At 38.5% G+C, this 16,776-nt stretch overlaps 1 protein-coding gene across 3 annotated transcripts in view; it reads right to left on the reverse strand.

The window, feature by feature from the left end:
• Positions 1–340: 340 nt before the first annotated feature.
• LOC142102213 (cytochrome P450 2B1-like) overlaps positions 341–16,776 on the reverse strand; it is a 35,117-nt gene continuing 18,681 nt past the window's right edge. For 2 of the 3 annotated variants that reach the window (XM_075186926.1, XM_075186925.1), the window contains exons 8-10: positions 8,593–8,780; positions 8,221–8,362; positions 341–648 (exon numbers count right to left, since the gene is read on the reverse strand). In XM_075186926.1, the coding sequence (XP_075043027.1) occupies positions 467–648; positions 8,221–8,362; positions 8,593–8,780 (512 nt within the window). In that variant the 3' untranslated portion in view covers positions 341–466. Of the gene's footprint in view, positions 649–7,100; positions 7,421–8,220; positions 8,363–8,592; positions 8,781–16,776 lie in introns of all 3 variants that reach the window. The other variant, XR_012679226.1, reaches the window with a different exon arrangement.

Raw genomic sequence — 16,776 nt, forward strand, 5'->3', positions numbered from 1 at the left:
ACTGGTAGTTGATGTCTGAAATTATAGTGAAGTAAAGGCTTAGGGATAAACTTATCAAGCTGCGGGTTTACAAAAATTGGAGATGTTGCCTATAGCAACCAGATTCTAGCTGTCAATTTATAGACTGTACTAAATAAATGATTGATTGCTATAGGCAACATCGCCACTTTGTGTCTTTTTTCCACTCGAAGATTCTGATAAATTGACAGCTGGAATGTGTTATGTGACACAAGAATAGGTGATAATATCAGAGGTCTGTATGGATAACACACAGGAACTGATGGAGAGAATTCCTATAGCAAAGGGTAAATTTTAATAAAAATCAGTGAAAAGCCAAATACACATTTCATCCAGATTTTATTTCAACTTGGGGAGGTTGACTTCAGTATTATCTGCACTCTTCAGTTGAATTCAAACTGTTTTTAGGATCATTGTTTTAGGCTGAAAAGGGGGCAGCACACAGTATCTAATAGGGTATAAATCTCATTTCGAAGGATGGAGTCATTTTTCCAACACCGCTGTATTCCGGAGAGAGGTCAATGTCATTCGGAGCAATATCAGAGCGAATATCAAATTTCTGAAGGATGGATGTGAGGTACAGGAAAAGCTGCATGCGTGCCAGACCTTCCCCTGGGCAGGCTCGCTTTCCTGGAGGGAGATATAGCAGGGACATACAAGAGTATGAGAACTAGAGGCAGCAAAAATTCTATGTACAGAGCAATATAAAATGTGATGTGCTATGGTATTTTCAATAAGAAATAATTACTCTTATCCAATGCTGAACTTTGGATGCTACTGAATATTCAATACCGGCATATGTCAATTTTTGGAATGAACATATATACGCATTTCCGTACTGCGCATATCTGTGTGTATCTTAGATTTGCGTCCACTTATGCCTGGAGAAGTGGGTGGACAAGCATAAATTGAGTAGAATAAGGATGGAGAAGCGACATAATTTGAAACATCCCCAGATATGCTTCTAAGAAGGCAAATTCCTTGCAGGTCCTGAGGCCTGGTGTAAAGTTCATCATCACCATTTATTTATATAGCGCCACTAATTCTACAGCCATTACACTTCCGTCCTGTTTCTGATTGGCTGGATGTGTATCCCCCCCGCCAGCTGGTAAAGTATTTAATCCATCAGCATCATGACTAGATAAGGACAAGTTATGGCTGTCTACCCAAACTACTTATTTTTTTATTTCCTTTTGGATTACTGTAGAAAAGAAGACTGCCAATTGGATTTTTAAAATGGGTAAACAACAGATGTGGGGGTGTTTGTATTTCATTCAATTTTATATGGAAAATACAACTTTCACATTTATTGGTAACACTGTTAAGACACTTTTCTCTCTTGTGTACTATATAGGACGCATATTTTATATTTTGTACCTTACTGTTGTCAGTGGTTAAAGTGGAAATTTAGAAGTGGCGGAATGAAAAATGTCATGGGAATGTAAATGAATGTAAGTTGATAGTTATACAATTAAGGCAGTAGACGTGGCGGTGTGGCATACCACCGTATACCCCCCACTTCCACCACTGATTGTTGTGCATTATTCTATGCATTTGCATGCCTGACCTATGCCTCATGCAGAAATACTGCCGTTGGATGTGTTTTATGAAATGTACCACTCAGCATACACATTTAAGTACACTTTTTTTTTTTACAACAGAATTACACATACATTTGAATGTGCCTATATCACTAAGACTGTGTGTGTCTGTTTGTTTTACAACTCTGACCTCAGGTGATGTGACCTGTTCATTGATGCCTATATCATCGTAGTGAGTTTCCCAATACAGCCGAGACCAGCTTGTCAAAGAGAATATTAACTTGCAACAATTCAGTAAAACATACAGTACGGCAACAATATGTGTAGAAGGAAATGACTCATCACAGTCATCATAGTATAAATAGATTGGTGAAAGCAGCATATACCTCATATGGAGTAGAGATCATTGATCTCTGTGGTCAAGTTCACACAGTGTTCATACAAACCTCTATACTACATTATGTGTATGATGCATATACAGCAAGAAGCTGAATGGGGCTCAGGTACATTTAACAATCCTAAAAGAGCAGTTGTTTTATGTACATTACAATACTTAATAAATAAGGGCCTGATTCATTAAGGATCTTAACTTGAAAAACTTCTTATTTCAGTCTCCTGGACAAAATCATGTTACAATGCAAGGGGTGCAAATTAGTATTCTGTTTTGCACATAACTTAAATACGGACTGTTTTTTCATGTAGCACACACATAGCAACTTTAAATTTCAGTGTACAAATAAGCTATCAAGTATTTGTGTGCTACATGACAAAACAGTCAGTATTTAAGTTATGTGCAAAACAGAATACTAATTTGCACCCCTTGCATTGTAACATGGTTTTGTCCAGGAGACTGAAATAAGAAATTTCTCAAGTTAAGATCCTTAATGAATAAGGCCCTAGATTTGTAACACTTTTTAATAAATAATCATAATTGTAGTGAAACATTAAAAAAATGAACTTTTAGGATGAGGTTGTAGGAAAATCAAAACATTTTGGGACAAAATAATGGTGTCTATCAATAGCAGTTTGGGCCTTAGAAAGAAGAATCAGATAGTTCTCATGTGCACTAATTTTTATCAGGGGGGTATATTTACTAGGCTGCAGGTTTGAAAAAGTGGAGATGTTGCCTATAGCAACCAATCAGATTCTAGTTATGCTTTATTTAGTACATTCTACAAAATGACAGCTAGAATGTGATTGGGTGCTATAGGCAACATCCCCACTTTTTCAAACCCGCAGCTTGATAAATTTACCCCTAGAAAGTCATCTTTACTGATGATTGATATCAAACTGATACTAATGGTGATAATTGTTATTGCGAAAATGGTCCTCTCTTTCACCTCTTTTTCTGGGAGTGGTAAAAAAAGAGTGATTAGGCTCTCTATATTTTGACTATATATTTCTAAAGTGGGTTTCATATACAGAGACTTTGGTGGAGGATCAGAAAGCAAACATCATGAAAATATTTGAATCCACAGAATGGTTCCCTATAAACTCTGCAATTTACACCTAAATAGCAGTCAGTGCAGTTGCATCATCTTCTTTGACGGACTGAGGAAGCCTAGTCATTTGAATTAATGCATTGAATCTCACTTAGTTTATCAGTAAATAAAAGTATGCTACATCCCTGTCCTGCATATTTTATCAAACCGTTATGTTTACATTCCGACTGAACTTCAGAACTTTGCTGTTTTGATACAATTTGTCCGAGTAACTACTATTTTTGTACACGTCCTCCATCCATAGAAAGAGCAGGTGAGGACACTGACTCTTTTCATCAGAGTCAAGCCAGGGTGCTACTAGGTGTTTTATATTGCTATGGCTTACTCAATATCGTGTGTGTTATGGGCAGGCCTGCAAACATTAACACTGTTCCTGGTGCATTGGTTAGTAGAAAAACTCCCATTGGTCTCTGCAGTTGTTGTGTCTGTAAGTCTGGTCTCTGTAACTGTGATCTCTGTAGTTTCTGTAAATGCCGTCTGTTGCCTATTTATCTTTCTTTATACCTCAGTCCTATGCACCATCTTTACTCTTATTTTTCCCCATTATTCCCTTATAAGCCCCTTACTACAAGGTTATAAATATCCCCTTTTTGTCCCTTGTTGCTCAGATGTGGAATCTGTTCTCTCCCCTTCTAACAATCTATTCTCACTTCTGTTCTCTCAGTACTGTATATTTCATACTTGCCTACTTTCTTCAGCTCCCTTCCGGGAGCCAGCCAGTGGAGGGGGGCGTGAGGGTGGCGGGACGGCCAAAATCACGTCATTTGGCCCCGCCCCCTGTGACATCATGACACAAACGCGTCATTTGACAGCGGGGGGCAGGGCCAAATGCCGCGATTCACTGGGAATCGTGGTGTTTGGGATCTAATTCTGCCCACTTCACTAGGAAGTGGGGCACTTCCTAGTGAAGTAGGCAGAATTCGGGAGATTGCCACACTCGCCTGTGAGTCTGGGAGACTCTCGCAAAATGCGGGAGTCTCCCGGACATTCCGGGAGAGTTGGCAAGTATGGTATATTTTATAATGCCTCATCCTATTCCCACCGGAGCCTTTTTTCTTATCCTGTTTCCCTCTTCCTTTCTCTCTCACACCCCATAGAGATGTGCAAAAAGAGCTGCATGTTTGGGGTACCGTGGTGCCGGGAAATGTGCAAGGCAGAACATGGCAGTGAAGTTCGGTGGCACTAAATATACCCCTGAGTGTCTCTGGAGACATGGGAACTCTCTTTATTACAGGTGATAAGGTTTGTGTTTGTGAAGGGTTTTATTACATTGCTCAGAGTGCACCTTGAAATGCTCTTATCTGCAAAGGTGCCACATGCAGGCACACTATGGGTGCCATTATACACATAGAATGAGCCCAAATCTCTCTGCCAGCTGTAAGCTGGTGATAAAGTTTAGCACTCTCCACCCCTTTATCTCCTTTCAATTACTTTGCTTCGTAAACTAAAACCTGTACTACACAGACTTTTGTGCGTACTCTGATACATGCATTTCTATGAAAGAAATTTTCTTGCCCAAAAGGCTGACTTATATCATGCTTTAATGTAAAGGATTTAAATGTACCAGAAAAATGGGACAGATTTGATATTCTATGTGTAAAGTCAGTACAGTGGTTAGTGTTTCTGCCTCATAGCACTTGGGCCATGAGTTTGATTCCAACCAGGGCCCTATCTGTTAGGGCCCTAATTGAACATACACACTCTATCTGTTAGAGTGTGCATGTTCAACCAGGGCCCTATCTGTAGAGTGTGCATGTTCAACCAGGGCCCTATCTGTAGAGTGTGTATGTTCAACCAGGGCCCTATCTGTAGAGTGTGTATGTTCAACCAGGGCCCTATCTGTAGAGTGTGTATGTTCAACCAGGGCCCTATCTGTAGAGTGTGTATGTTCAACCAGGGCCCTATCTGTAGAGTGTGTATGTTCAACCAGGGCCCTATCTGTAGAGTGTGTATGTTCAACCAGGGCCCTATCTGTAGCGTGTATGTTTTCCCCGTATTTGCCTGGGTTTCCTCTGGGTTCTCCAGGTTCCTCCCACAGTCCTAAAACATAGTGATATGGTGATTGTCTGGTTACTAAAATGGACCCTATTGTGTGTCTGTTAGGAAATTTAGACTGTAAGGTCCAATGAGACAGGGATTGATGTGAATGAAGAATGTTCTCTGTACAGTGCTGTGTAGTATGATGGTACTATATAAGTAAACGATAGTAAGTAAATGTGTGTATGTACTGTTTTTTTTTAAGAAACACACTTGAATGTGTTTGTCAGACCAAACCTGGACAACACATCAGAAAACCTTATTAAAAAAAAATGGTAAAATTTGGCGCTGTTAGATATGTGTCACACTCACAATATAAAAGTCCACAGTCTGTTCTGGTTTGAATTGTTTTTCTTTCTGCTTTCTGATAAGCTCCTGTTTGGGGATCTCTGTGTCTATGTGAATAAATAAAAAAAAAAAAATCTATCTTGCCATTCAGAACATAAGAGGAGGCACCATTTAATTATAAATTATGGGAACAAACATTATTTATTGATTATGGGTACAAAATGAATAAATTAACTTATATAGGGGGATTTTATTTTTAATTATAATAATGGGGAAATATTATTGTACTATTATGGCGGCTATATGAATACACTGTGCATACTGGCACTTGTAGCACCATATGCATTCAGTATAATTGGTGCCCCCATCAAGAAATAAAAATGTTGCTCCCATCATAAAAAATGATTGCCCCAATCAAATATTGTTGCCGCCTTAACATAATTATATATTCATATATTGAGCCAATAATTTAATACAATAATATTGCCCTCTTAATATAATGAATGATAAAATTTGCCCCATAAGTTGATTACATAAATTTTGTCCCCATAATCAATAAATAATGATTGCCCTTATAATTTATAATTCAGTGGTACCTCCACTTATGTTCTGAATGGTCAGATAGCTCAATCAGCAGCAGAAGCAGCTGCGTTGAATCCGCCACACATCCGAGCCTCAAACTGCCCTATAGTATAAGCTATAGTAGTAAACTTCTGGCACACATGTAAAGAAGGAAATAAAAATAGTATGTATTTCTCTGTCTGACTCAGCAGAATGTGAACAATTCCTGCTCACCTGTCTCTTTCAGAAGAAACATCAATGGAACTAATATCTCAATTTTCTCCAGGTGTGTGCAAATTAATAAAGATCCTCTTGAGATTTTTCAAACCACACAGACTTTATTCTAAATAGCAACACTATTCATAGTGCATTATCACACTAGAACATTAAAAGCATACATAGAATGCAATCACCCGGTTCCCGGGTATAATCGCTCAGTCACAAAACAAGACTGTTTCCTCCTCTGAAGTTAAGGGCAAGTGAATATTGTTCACATTAATCGGAGTCTGACAAAACAATACATTTTATTGTTATTTCCTTCTTTACATGTGCGCCGTTGGAATATTTGTAATACTATAGTAAATGTTGAGGTTTGACGCACTCAACTGCCTCCAAACACGATTTTTAGTAAATCGACCCCCAGGTCCCAGTGCATGCTCAGTAGGTATAGGCAGAAATATCTTCCAGAGACTAATTCCAGGAGCATGCTCAGTAGGTATTCCTGGTTTTCACTATTTCTACAGCTGCCCCTGATGAGGCCTGATTACTACCCTTTAAGTAAGGGCTTTTTCCATTGCAGCTTTGCTAGATCATGGTTTGTTACTACACTGCAATCTCTGAGCCCTGCTTCACCCATTGACTGTTATTTTGAATACCTGAACTTTGACAAAACCCCTGATGCTTTGGACTTTCTTTATCCTTGACCTCGGCTTGTTATTTGGACTATGCTTTTGTGAGTAAGCCAGCGATTAAAGCCGCGTTTACTGCATTCTGATTGTTAAAATCTAAGAGATGGTCCAGGCTCTCTTCCAGAACTGACTCAATTATTTAAAGTCTGTGCACCCATGTCTTTCCTCTGGTGTGACACAGTGGAACATGCTCTGTACATCACATATGGACTTATATGTAAACAAATGCTAACAACATAATTTACCTCCATATACTATAGTCACCTTCAGACATGAATCACTTCACCTTTTCTATTCTTCCTTCTTATCTCCTGGATGTTTTCATGATGATTAGTCAAAAATCCATGCCCCATGGTAATTTATTCTAAGCCATTCAACTTGTCACATTCTCCAATGCCTTCCTTATGGTCACATGTGATAGGATACCTTCACCCTCCAATAATAGTACCCAAGGCATCCCATATAGGAATCCTAGTAGTCTGGTAGATATTCTGGCTGAGCACATGGCACTGAGTGTTGATTACATTTCAACACTTCATACAGTACTGACTGTTTAATGAGGCACCTGTAGTGGCAGTGAAGGGGTGGGTAACTACTTATAAGAGAGGGTCCCAGACATTATAAATTAGCACCTCCTTAAAGCTTTCACATTTACTATTTCCAGTGGGAACAGTTGTTCGACAACGATACAATGTTATTTTACATTTGATATGGATTTTAAGACTTTTTATGCACAAAAGCGGAAACTTGAATACCTAACATTTTCAAACAGTTCAAACACATTAACAGAACTTATTATTATGTGATAGAGCTGTCTCTTGGTGCTTGTTTGGGTGCTGTTATCTACAGTGTATATAAAAGATTTATATGCTGTATATAAAAGATGTTTGTGATGTAAAGACTGAAATCAAGATGAATTGTGGCAGACATATCTCCACCTTTAATGTGACCTTGCAACCAAAAAAATAAAAATAAAGTGAAAAACATTTTTTTGGGGAAAAAAAAGTGAATATGAAAAAGGTCTGACATGATTTATCTTTATAACAGGCTTTACATCACAATCAACAACAGTTTCAATGAGGGTGTGTAGACTATTTATTCCACTTTACTTACGGATGCTGGCATGCAGGGACTGCTTTTAATGGAAAAAGCACAACTCATTTGTGAGTGCTGTAATTGATTTAATCTGGAAGAGCAGGAAAGATCCCAGCAAAATCAGTGGCATACGAATAGGTTGACCTTAATGTGCTTCTGTCTTTTTCCAACTTTGCTTAGTGTGCAACATTCCCATTGTTTTTTCACCTCTAGGCCCATTAATCCCCCCTGTATAAAGAGAAAAACAGAGAAGGAGCTCGGGGCACTTACCTGCAGAAAATGCCATGAAACCTTCAATTTTCTTAAACTGACCCTTTTGGTCCAGAAAATGTTCAGGATCAAACTCATGCGGTCTTTTGTACAGCGAGGGGTCATATAGCACAGAATGCAGAATTGGAAGGATCATTGTACCCTAGGTAGAGGGGAGATGGGGGTCAATGAAATGCTGCCTAAATACTTAGCAACATACTTTTAGCTGGAAGCAGTGGTCATAGTGGGGATGTATATGGTGGTATGCCATACTGAAACTTCTCCTACTGTCTTCATTGCAATCAAATTCCATTCACCTACATTCCCATTACATTTTCCAAACTGCCACTTTTAAATCTTTATTTCCACCACTGGCTGGGAGCACATTAATACCTTGGGTAGGGTGTACCCTCTAAAAACAGTGTCCTCTGTCACAGCATGCGGGGTACCAAGAGGGAAGAAGTCAATAAACCGCATAACTTCATGAATGACAGCTTCAGTGTAAGGCATTTTCCTGCGGTCCTCCATGGATGGTTTACATGTTCGTCCAATAACATTTTCTATCTCAGCTTGAACCTTTTCTGAAATCATATGGAAGGAATACTATATTTTAATTCATACATTATATGCATTGTATATGTAAAATATGCTCTAATATCAGCAAGATGGTTAACATAGACTTGCACTTAATAAGATTATATATATATATATATATATATATATATAAATAATCTATCTATCTCACTGAGCAGGAATGCAGTAATACTGACAGTATTTCCCTTGACTACTGGCAACCTTGATAAAAACTGTAAAGGTTCAATCTCTGAATCTCACAATGTGAGGAATCTGTATCACTCTTATGTTACTGAACTTTCAGTGGTCATTAACTAAACATTAGAAGTGAAGCAATGTTAGCCAAAGCTCATTGCCTCAATCTGTTATCAGGCTGTGGCTGAATTCCTGCCGGCTACATGTGTGTAGCAGTTGGGATATTAGACACCATCAGCTTGCATTCTCTATCTAGATCTAATAATATTACAGTCATCCAAAATGTTAGACTGGCATTTTATGATGTGGAGTCTCTTTATAAGAACACCTCCCGTCAACAAGGTATTGGAGCAGTTCAATACCTCCTTAATATGGAAATCAAAAATTATTTTAATGATTTGCTAATATCTTTATTGGAATTTGTACTCACAAGTAACGATTTTGTATTTGATGAGAAAAACCATTTGAAAATCCAAGGAACTGCAATGGGTACAGATTGTGCACCAATTTATGCTACTTTATTCCTAGGGTGGTGGGAGAAGGAAATAGTCTTCAGCGAACAATATGAAATATTTACCGGCCATATTATATATTATGGCTTAGGTATATAGACGACATATTTCTACTTTGGAAAGGAGATGATACTCTTTTCCAGGAGTTCACGGATTAACTGAATAGTAACAATCTGAACTTGCGATGAACATCTGACATTGAGCTGAAAAAGATCAACTTTCTTGATCTTCAGATATTGATTGATATGGAAGGGAAATTGGGAACAAACATATTTAGGAAACCTACTGCTACCAATAGCTTGTTGCACTATACAAGTGCACATTTCCCTTCAGTGATCAAAGGTGGTCCCAAAGGTGAATTCCTTAAGGTCAAACATAACTGTTCTGATGCTATTACCTTTAAAAAGAGATCTGATGAACTACAAGAAAGGTTTATACAAAGGGGATACAGCAATAAATCTATACGAAAAGCAGTCTATGATGTTAATCAAAGAGAAAGCGAGTCTTTGATTTTTCCTTCACCCAAACCTGTTTCCATGAAGAAAGAAAGAATGATTGGCACATTCTGTTCTGAATGGAGGGACATCTCCAATATTTTTCAGAAACACTGACACGTGTTATTACTTGAGGATGCCCTCAGACTAAACCTTAATGACAAAATTGCAATGACCTGGCAGAGAGCTCGCAATTTGAAGGACCATTTGGTCCACAGCCATTTTACTAAAAAAAAGAAACCATTAAAGTTTGTTAAAGGATTTCATAAATCTGGCAGGTGTAAGGCCTGTAAATATGGTATTCAGACATATCAGTATGTGGACAGATACTCCAAAATTCGGAAAATTAATCAATTTGTCAATTGCAACTCTGCAGGGGTCATTTATTGTTTGACTTGTTCTTGTAGCGTGACATACATAGGTATGACGACAATACCATTTAAAAGACGTTTATTAGAGCGTATCAACAACATAAAAAATGCCCCTAATGATAAATATAAACTAAAGCCATTTACTACAATGGCTAAGCACTTCTTACTGAATCATCATAATAATCCACACACACTTAAAGCCTTTGTGATGGAACAGGTGTTTCTAGGAATTAGGGGTGGTGCCCTACAACAGGAACTTTTGAAAGAGGAGTCTAAAAAGATATTTTTAATAAACAGTTTGGTACCACATGGTTAGAATGATAAAACCAATTATATGGTGTTTAATTTGGTCAATTGAGTATTCATTTGGAATCATCTTACTAATATAAACAATTGTTTATGAATAATTATTTCCTAATCACTTTATTTATTTTATATTCTAATGTAGTATGTTAACTAATATTATCACTTAGGGGTAAATGTATCAAGGTTCGATTTTGCAAATCCAGTTATTTTCCCAGGAGAGTTGAAACTCGCTGATGTATGAAGCTGAGGTTTCATGTAAAATTGCCAGAGATGTGTTTCTATCAAAATCGCTATTCCCAAAATCGTTAGAGGTCAAAGTGGAACTACAGGTCTCAGCCAGCCATTGGTTTCAGGGCATGTTGGCACTTGTGGCTCTCCAAGTGTCAGCATGCCCACACTGTTTATGGCAGCCCGGGCTGGCTGGGACTTCTAGTTCCACAAAACAAAATGATTTGGGTTTTTTCACATAAATTTCGCCTTTATTACCCTACTACCCACAGCCCAGGAAATCCAGCCCAGCGCTGAACAGCCTGGGTTTGGTTTGTCATTATGGCAGGTGGACCCCTGCCACGTGTCCCCATGCTATAGTGCCACCCACCCCGTCTGGTTTGCCTAGTGCTGGTTATGTGAAAATCTGGGGGACCCCATGCAAATTTTTCCCTAATTTTCACGTAAACCAGCAGTAGGCTGGCAGCACTAGGGTTAATAGTGGCCGGGCGGGGGGACACCACGATTTTTTTTTATTTTTTTTAAACTTTTATCTATTTTTACACTTTTAACAGCTGCCGGACCTCCACTGTATAGGCAGGGGCAGTGTAACAGTGATGTGTTTACTAATCACGCAGCTAGATAAGGACAACACAGGAGAGTTAGCTAAGCATGGGAGTGTTTGACATCGCAGCAAATCGCCAGAGATGACCAGTGATTTGTAAGATCGCAGTTTAATACATCGGGCAACTTGGGGACTAAAATCCTGAGTTATCACCCGCGATTTCCCGCGATTTTAAAATGCTGAAAAATAAATAAATAAATAAAATCGGACCTTGATACATTTAACCCTTAGTCTTGGTGTTCGTGCTATTTACTAGCACTCATAATATTATTTAATAATAATAATAATATTTTTTCACCTTTCATTACTGTTACAGTCACTTCATTAAGTATTACATATTATCAAATATTATGTTTTTGTTTCACACACATTATTACACCTTTTTATGTATAGTTACACTTATTTTCTTAGCACTCACCTTTCATATTTTCATGATTTTCACTTTTTGGCATCAATCACGATTTTATTTCTGATTATCATACAAAGGTATGGTTTACTTAGTATTTAATAATTTAGTGACAATTTACTAACAACCAATTATTGTTGTCAATTGCTCTTTTGATAATAATCTAATAGGAAGTTAACAGTGTTAATCTCATTTATTTTATATTTTATTACACTTTTATAGGGACCTGTGTGTGTTTTCTCTTTGTTTTGTAGTATTCCTCTTATACACTGTAGTATTTTTTATTATATTAGGTATATACCTCAATGTTTATCTGGATATAGATCCAATAAATGAATAATCTAATTGCGTAAATATTACTAAGCCATCTTTCAATGCCAATTAATTAGGGTTCCATCTAACACCATCCTCTTCCTTCAAAATATTTTTTTTTGCACTATCATGCACGTAGTTACACTTATTCGATGTTCCAGAGGTTACTTATAACTGTAATATTCCTTAACTGATACTTACCTGTTTTGTGTATATGGTTAATGGATTTTTGTTTTGGAGTCATTGTTTACATTTACTTGCAAGGGTTAGAACCCTATCTAGTCGGGTGACGATTCAGTGTGGGAGGATCTCCTCGCTCAGCTCCTGATTGGCTATCTGTTGTGTTAATCTCTGGTGATGCCTCCATATTTGGAGGCTTTTGATTGGTCAATTATCTGTAACATTTTTGTCAGGGGCGTTTTTACTCTATAAAAGAAACGTCACTTTACTTTCTCGGCTTGCCTAGATAAAGCGAGTATGCGAAACGCGTGCCGGGGTTCGCCTTGCCTTGTTTGAATTAGATAGCCTGATGCTGTGAACAAAATACAAATGATGTTTACATAGGGGACCGATTACTGGTAGATAGAGGAGGGTTATAGCTTATCATAGGCTCTGATGTTCTGTAATGCTAGCTTATAAATTGCCCTCATTGCTAATTAGCTAAGCTAAAGAGAGAACCTGTTATTAATATATGCAGGTGATTTCTTATACCAAATTGAATTGGCGCTACATATTTTGACTTCCATACCCTCTCAGGGACCTTCAGTCAGTACCCTCTGTAATACCACCATTGGTAATAAGATAATAGTTAAATGCTACAATATTTTTTAGACAATATATTTATAGAACTATTATATTCCCCAAGATTACCAATGTTTGTTATAAAACACTAATACCAGACAAAATAGGTGGTTAATACATCTTTATTAAAGTTATTATATTGATCACAGCCTGAGGACTTTAATATTTGGCTGCTATGTAGTAACAGATTGATGTAGATACAAAGTCTATATTTACTAGAGATGGTCACTGACCCCCGTGTTTTGGTTTTGGATTCGGTTTTGGATCTGGATTACCGTCGTGTTTTGGTTTTGGTTTTGGTTTTGCAAAACCGCCATTGCGTGTTTTGGTTTTGGTTTTGGTTTTGTTTGGTTTTGTTTTGCTATTTTTTGGGAAAATCCATGTTTTTGGGCCTAAATTAACCCAATTTAGTGCTCCAACTGTTTTAGAGACAAGTAATCTAATTGTTGAGGTAATAAATCATCCAAAAAAACAGTTTAATTCTTCGTTGGTAGGCCTATTCTACACACAAAACAGATTGTCTTCCTCTCCATCTATGCATATTGGCAATGCAGCCATCGTCTTTGAATGTATATTACACCCTACACTTATAGTTAAATATGTAAAGAAATGGAAAAAGCCAGTTTGGTTTCTGTCTCTCAAGGCCCCCCTCCACTTGTATAAAATAGCAAAAAATTCAGCCATTATAGACTGTACAATATTAATTGACATGGAGAAAGCCAGTTTGGTTTCTGTCTCTCTAGGCCCCCCTCCACTTGTATAAAATACTAAAAAATTCAGCCATTATAGACTGTACAATATTAATTGACATGGAGAAAGACAGTTTGGGGTCACTCTGTCTCTCTAGGCCCCCCTCCACTTGTATAAAATACCAAAAAATTCAGCCATTATAGACTGTACAATATTAATTGACATGGAGAAAGCCAGTTTGGTTTCTGTCTCTCTAGGCCCCCCTCCACTTGTATAAAATACTAAAAAATTCAGCCATTATAGACTGTACAATATTAATTGACATGGAGAAAGACAGTTTGGGGTCACTCTGTCTCTCTAGGCCCCCCTCCACTTGTATAAAATACCAAAAAATTCAGCCATTATAGACTGTACAATATTAATTGACATGGAGAAAGCCAGTTTGGTTTCTGTCTCTCTAGGCCCCCCTCCACTTGTATAAAATACTAAAAAATTCAGCCATTATAGACTGTACAATATTAATTGACATGGAGAAAGACAGTTTGGGGTCACTCTGTCTCTCTAGGCCCCCCTCCACTTGTATAAAATACCAAAAAATTCAGCCATTATAGACTGTACAATATTAATTGACATGGAGAAAGCCAGTTTGGTTTCTGTCTCTCTAGGCCCCCCTCCACTTGTATAAAATACTAAAAAATTCAGCCATTATAGACTGTACAATATTAATTGACATGGAGAAAGACAGTTTGGGGTCACTCTGTCTCTCTAGGCCCCCCTCCACTTGTATAAAATACCAAAAAATTCAGCCATTATAGACTGTACAATATTAATTGACATGGAGAAAGCCAGTTTGGTTTCTGTCTCTCTAGGCCCCCCTCCACTTGTATAAAATACTAAAAAATTCAGCCATTATAGACTGTACAATATTAATTGACATGGAGAAAGACAGTTTGGGGTCACTCTGTCTCTCTAGGCCCCCCTCCACTTGTATAAAATACCAAAAAATTCAGCCATTATAGACTGTACAATATTAATTGACATGGAGAAAGCCAGTTTGGTTTCTGTCTCTCTAGGCCCCCCTCCACTTGTATAAAATACTAAAAAATTCAGCCATTATAGACTGTACAATATTATGAAAAATGGACAAAGCCAGTTTAGGGTCACTCTGTCTATGACACCCTACCCTTAAGGATAAATTGCCCTAACAGCAGCCTTTCAAGATGGTATGTGATATGGAAATGCCACAAGTCCCTTTCCTCTTTGGGGGTAGATTGCACCCTACACTTACATAGAAAGTTTTAAAAAGATGTTATCGGCATCATCTTCAGCTTCATCCTCACCCTCATCAGTGTGTACGTCATCATCACAGACTATCAATTCATCGCCGCTTGAATCCGCCATTAGAGAACAGTCAGTGCTTGGATGTCTTGGATGGTGAAGGCCTTCCTCGTGGAAGATGTAGTTCATTTTTATAAACATCATTTTCTCCACATTTTTGGGAAGTAACCTTCTACGGCGATCACTGACTAAGTTCCCTGCTGTGCTGAACACTCGTTCAGAGTACACACTGGAGGGTGGGCAGCTTAGGTATTGCAAAGCAAGTTTGTACATGGGTTTCCAAATGGCCTGCTTTTCTTCCCAGTAAGGAAAGGGACTGTCTGACATTTCCATATCAACTACCTCTTGAAAGTAATCCTCCACCATCCTTTGCATGTTTATACTCATATTGGATGGACTTATGGGCAAAGTGACACATTTTTTTGAAAAATCCTTCAAACCAGCCCAGATGTTAAATTGTTCTTGTCTGCCCCCTGTGTCTTCCCTGCTTCTTTTTTGGAAATTTAATTTTTTACGAGCAACAGCTTGAGAAAGTGAAGGAGGACACGTCGTCAAGCCGAGGCCCAGTTCAGCGGCCAACTTGCTGAGCAATAGCTCCTTGCAAAAGTTCACATCTCGCTCATTTACAAGTAAAGACTCAATGTAGGTTTTAAACCTTGGATCAAGCACAGTGGCCAAAACGTACTGATCCGAGTTCAAGATCTTAATAACTCGAGGATCATTGTGAAGCGAATTAAGTACTTGATCGACAAGGCCAACATACTTTGCTGAATTGCTTGCTTTCAGCTCATCCTTCATTTTCTCAAGCTGCTTTTCCAATAGTCTAATTAAAGGAATGACTTGGCTCAAACTAGCAGAGTCTGCACTGACCTCACATGTCACAACTTCAAATGGTTTCAGCACCTTGCACAGCACTGAAAGGATTCCCCACTGTGCAAGAGTGAAATACATCCCCCCTCCTTTCCCAATGTCATGACTTGTGCAATATGCTTGGATGGCTTTGCGCTGTTCCTCCATCCTCTGAAGCATGTACAGGGTGGAATTCCACCGAGTTACCACCTCTTGCTTAAGTTGGTGGCAGGGCAAGTTAAACTGCTCTTGGAGCTGCTGTAATCTCCTACATGCTGTGGCTGAATGCCTGAAATGGCCTGAAATTTTACGGGCCACCGAAAGCATCTCCTGCACCTCACGGTTATTTCGTAGGAAGCTCTGCACCACCAAGTTGATGGTGTGAGCAAAACAGGGAATATGTTGGAAATCACCCAGCTGTAATGCTCGCACTATATTGTTGGCGTTATCTGAAATGACATACCCTGGGGAGAGTCCGAGTGGTATAAGCCATGCATCAATCACATCTCTCAGTTTGCGTAACAAATTGTCAGCCGTATGCCTGTTAGTGAAGCCGGTGATACAAAGAGTGGCCTGCCTGTGACAAATGTTACGTAGTGGTGTACATGCTGCTGCTGTTCCTGCTGGTGAAGGTGAATGACCAACCCAGTGGGCTGTCACAGTCATATAGTCTTTGGTTTGGCCACTTCCACTTGTCCACATATCTGTGGTTAAGTGAACAGTGGGCAGAATGGCATTTTTCAGCGCAATCTCTACATTTTTACACACTTTTTGGTATAGTTGTGGAATAGCTTTACGGGAGAAATGGTGTCGCGATGGAATTCTGTAACGCGGACACAAAACCTCAATTAACTGTGAAAAACCAGCTGCGTTTATTGTGGAGATTGGACGCAGATCT

Source organism: Mixophyes fleayi, chromosome 9 (assembly GCF_038048845.1).
Source record: "Mixophyes fleayi isolate aMixFle1 chromosome 9, aMixFle1.hap1, whole genome shotgun sequence".
NCBI classification, from domain to species: Eukaryota; Metazoa; Chordata; class Amphibia; order Anura; family Limnodynastidae; genus Mixophyes; species Mixophyes fleayi.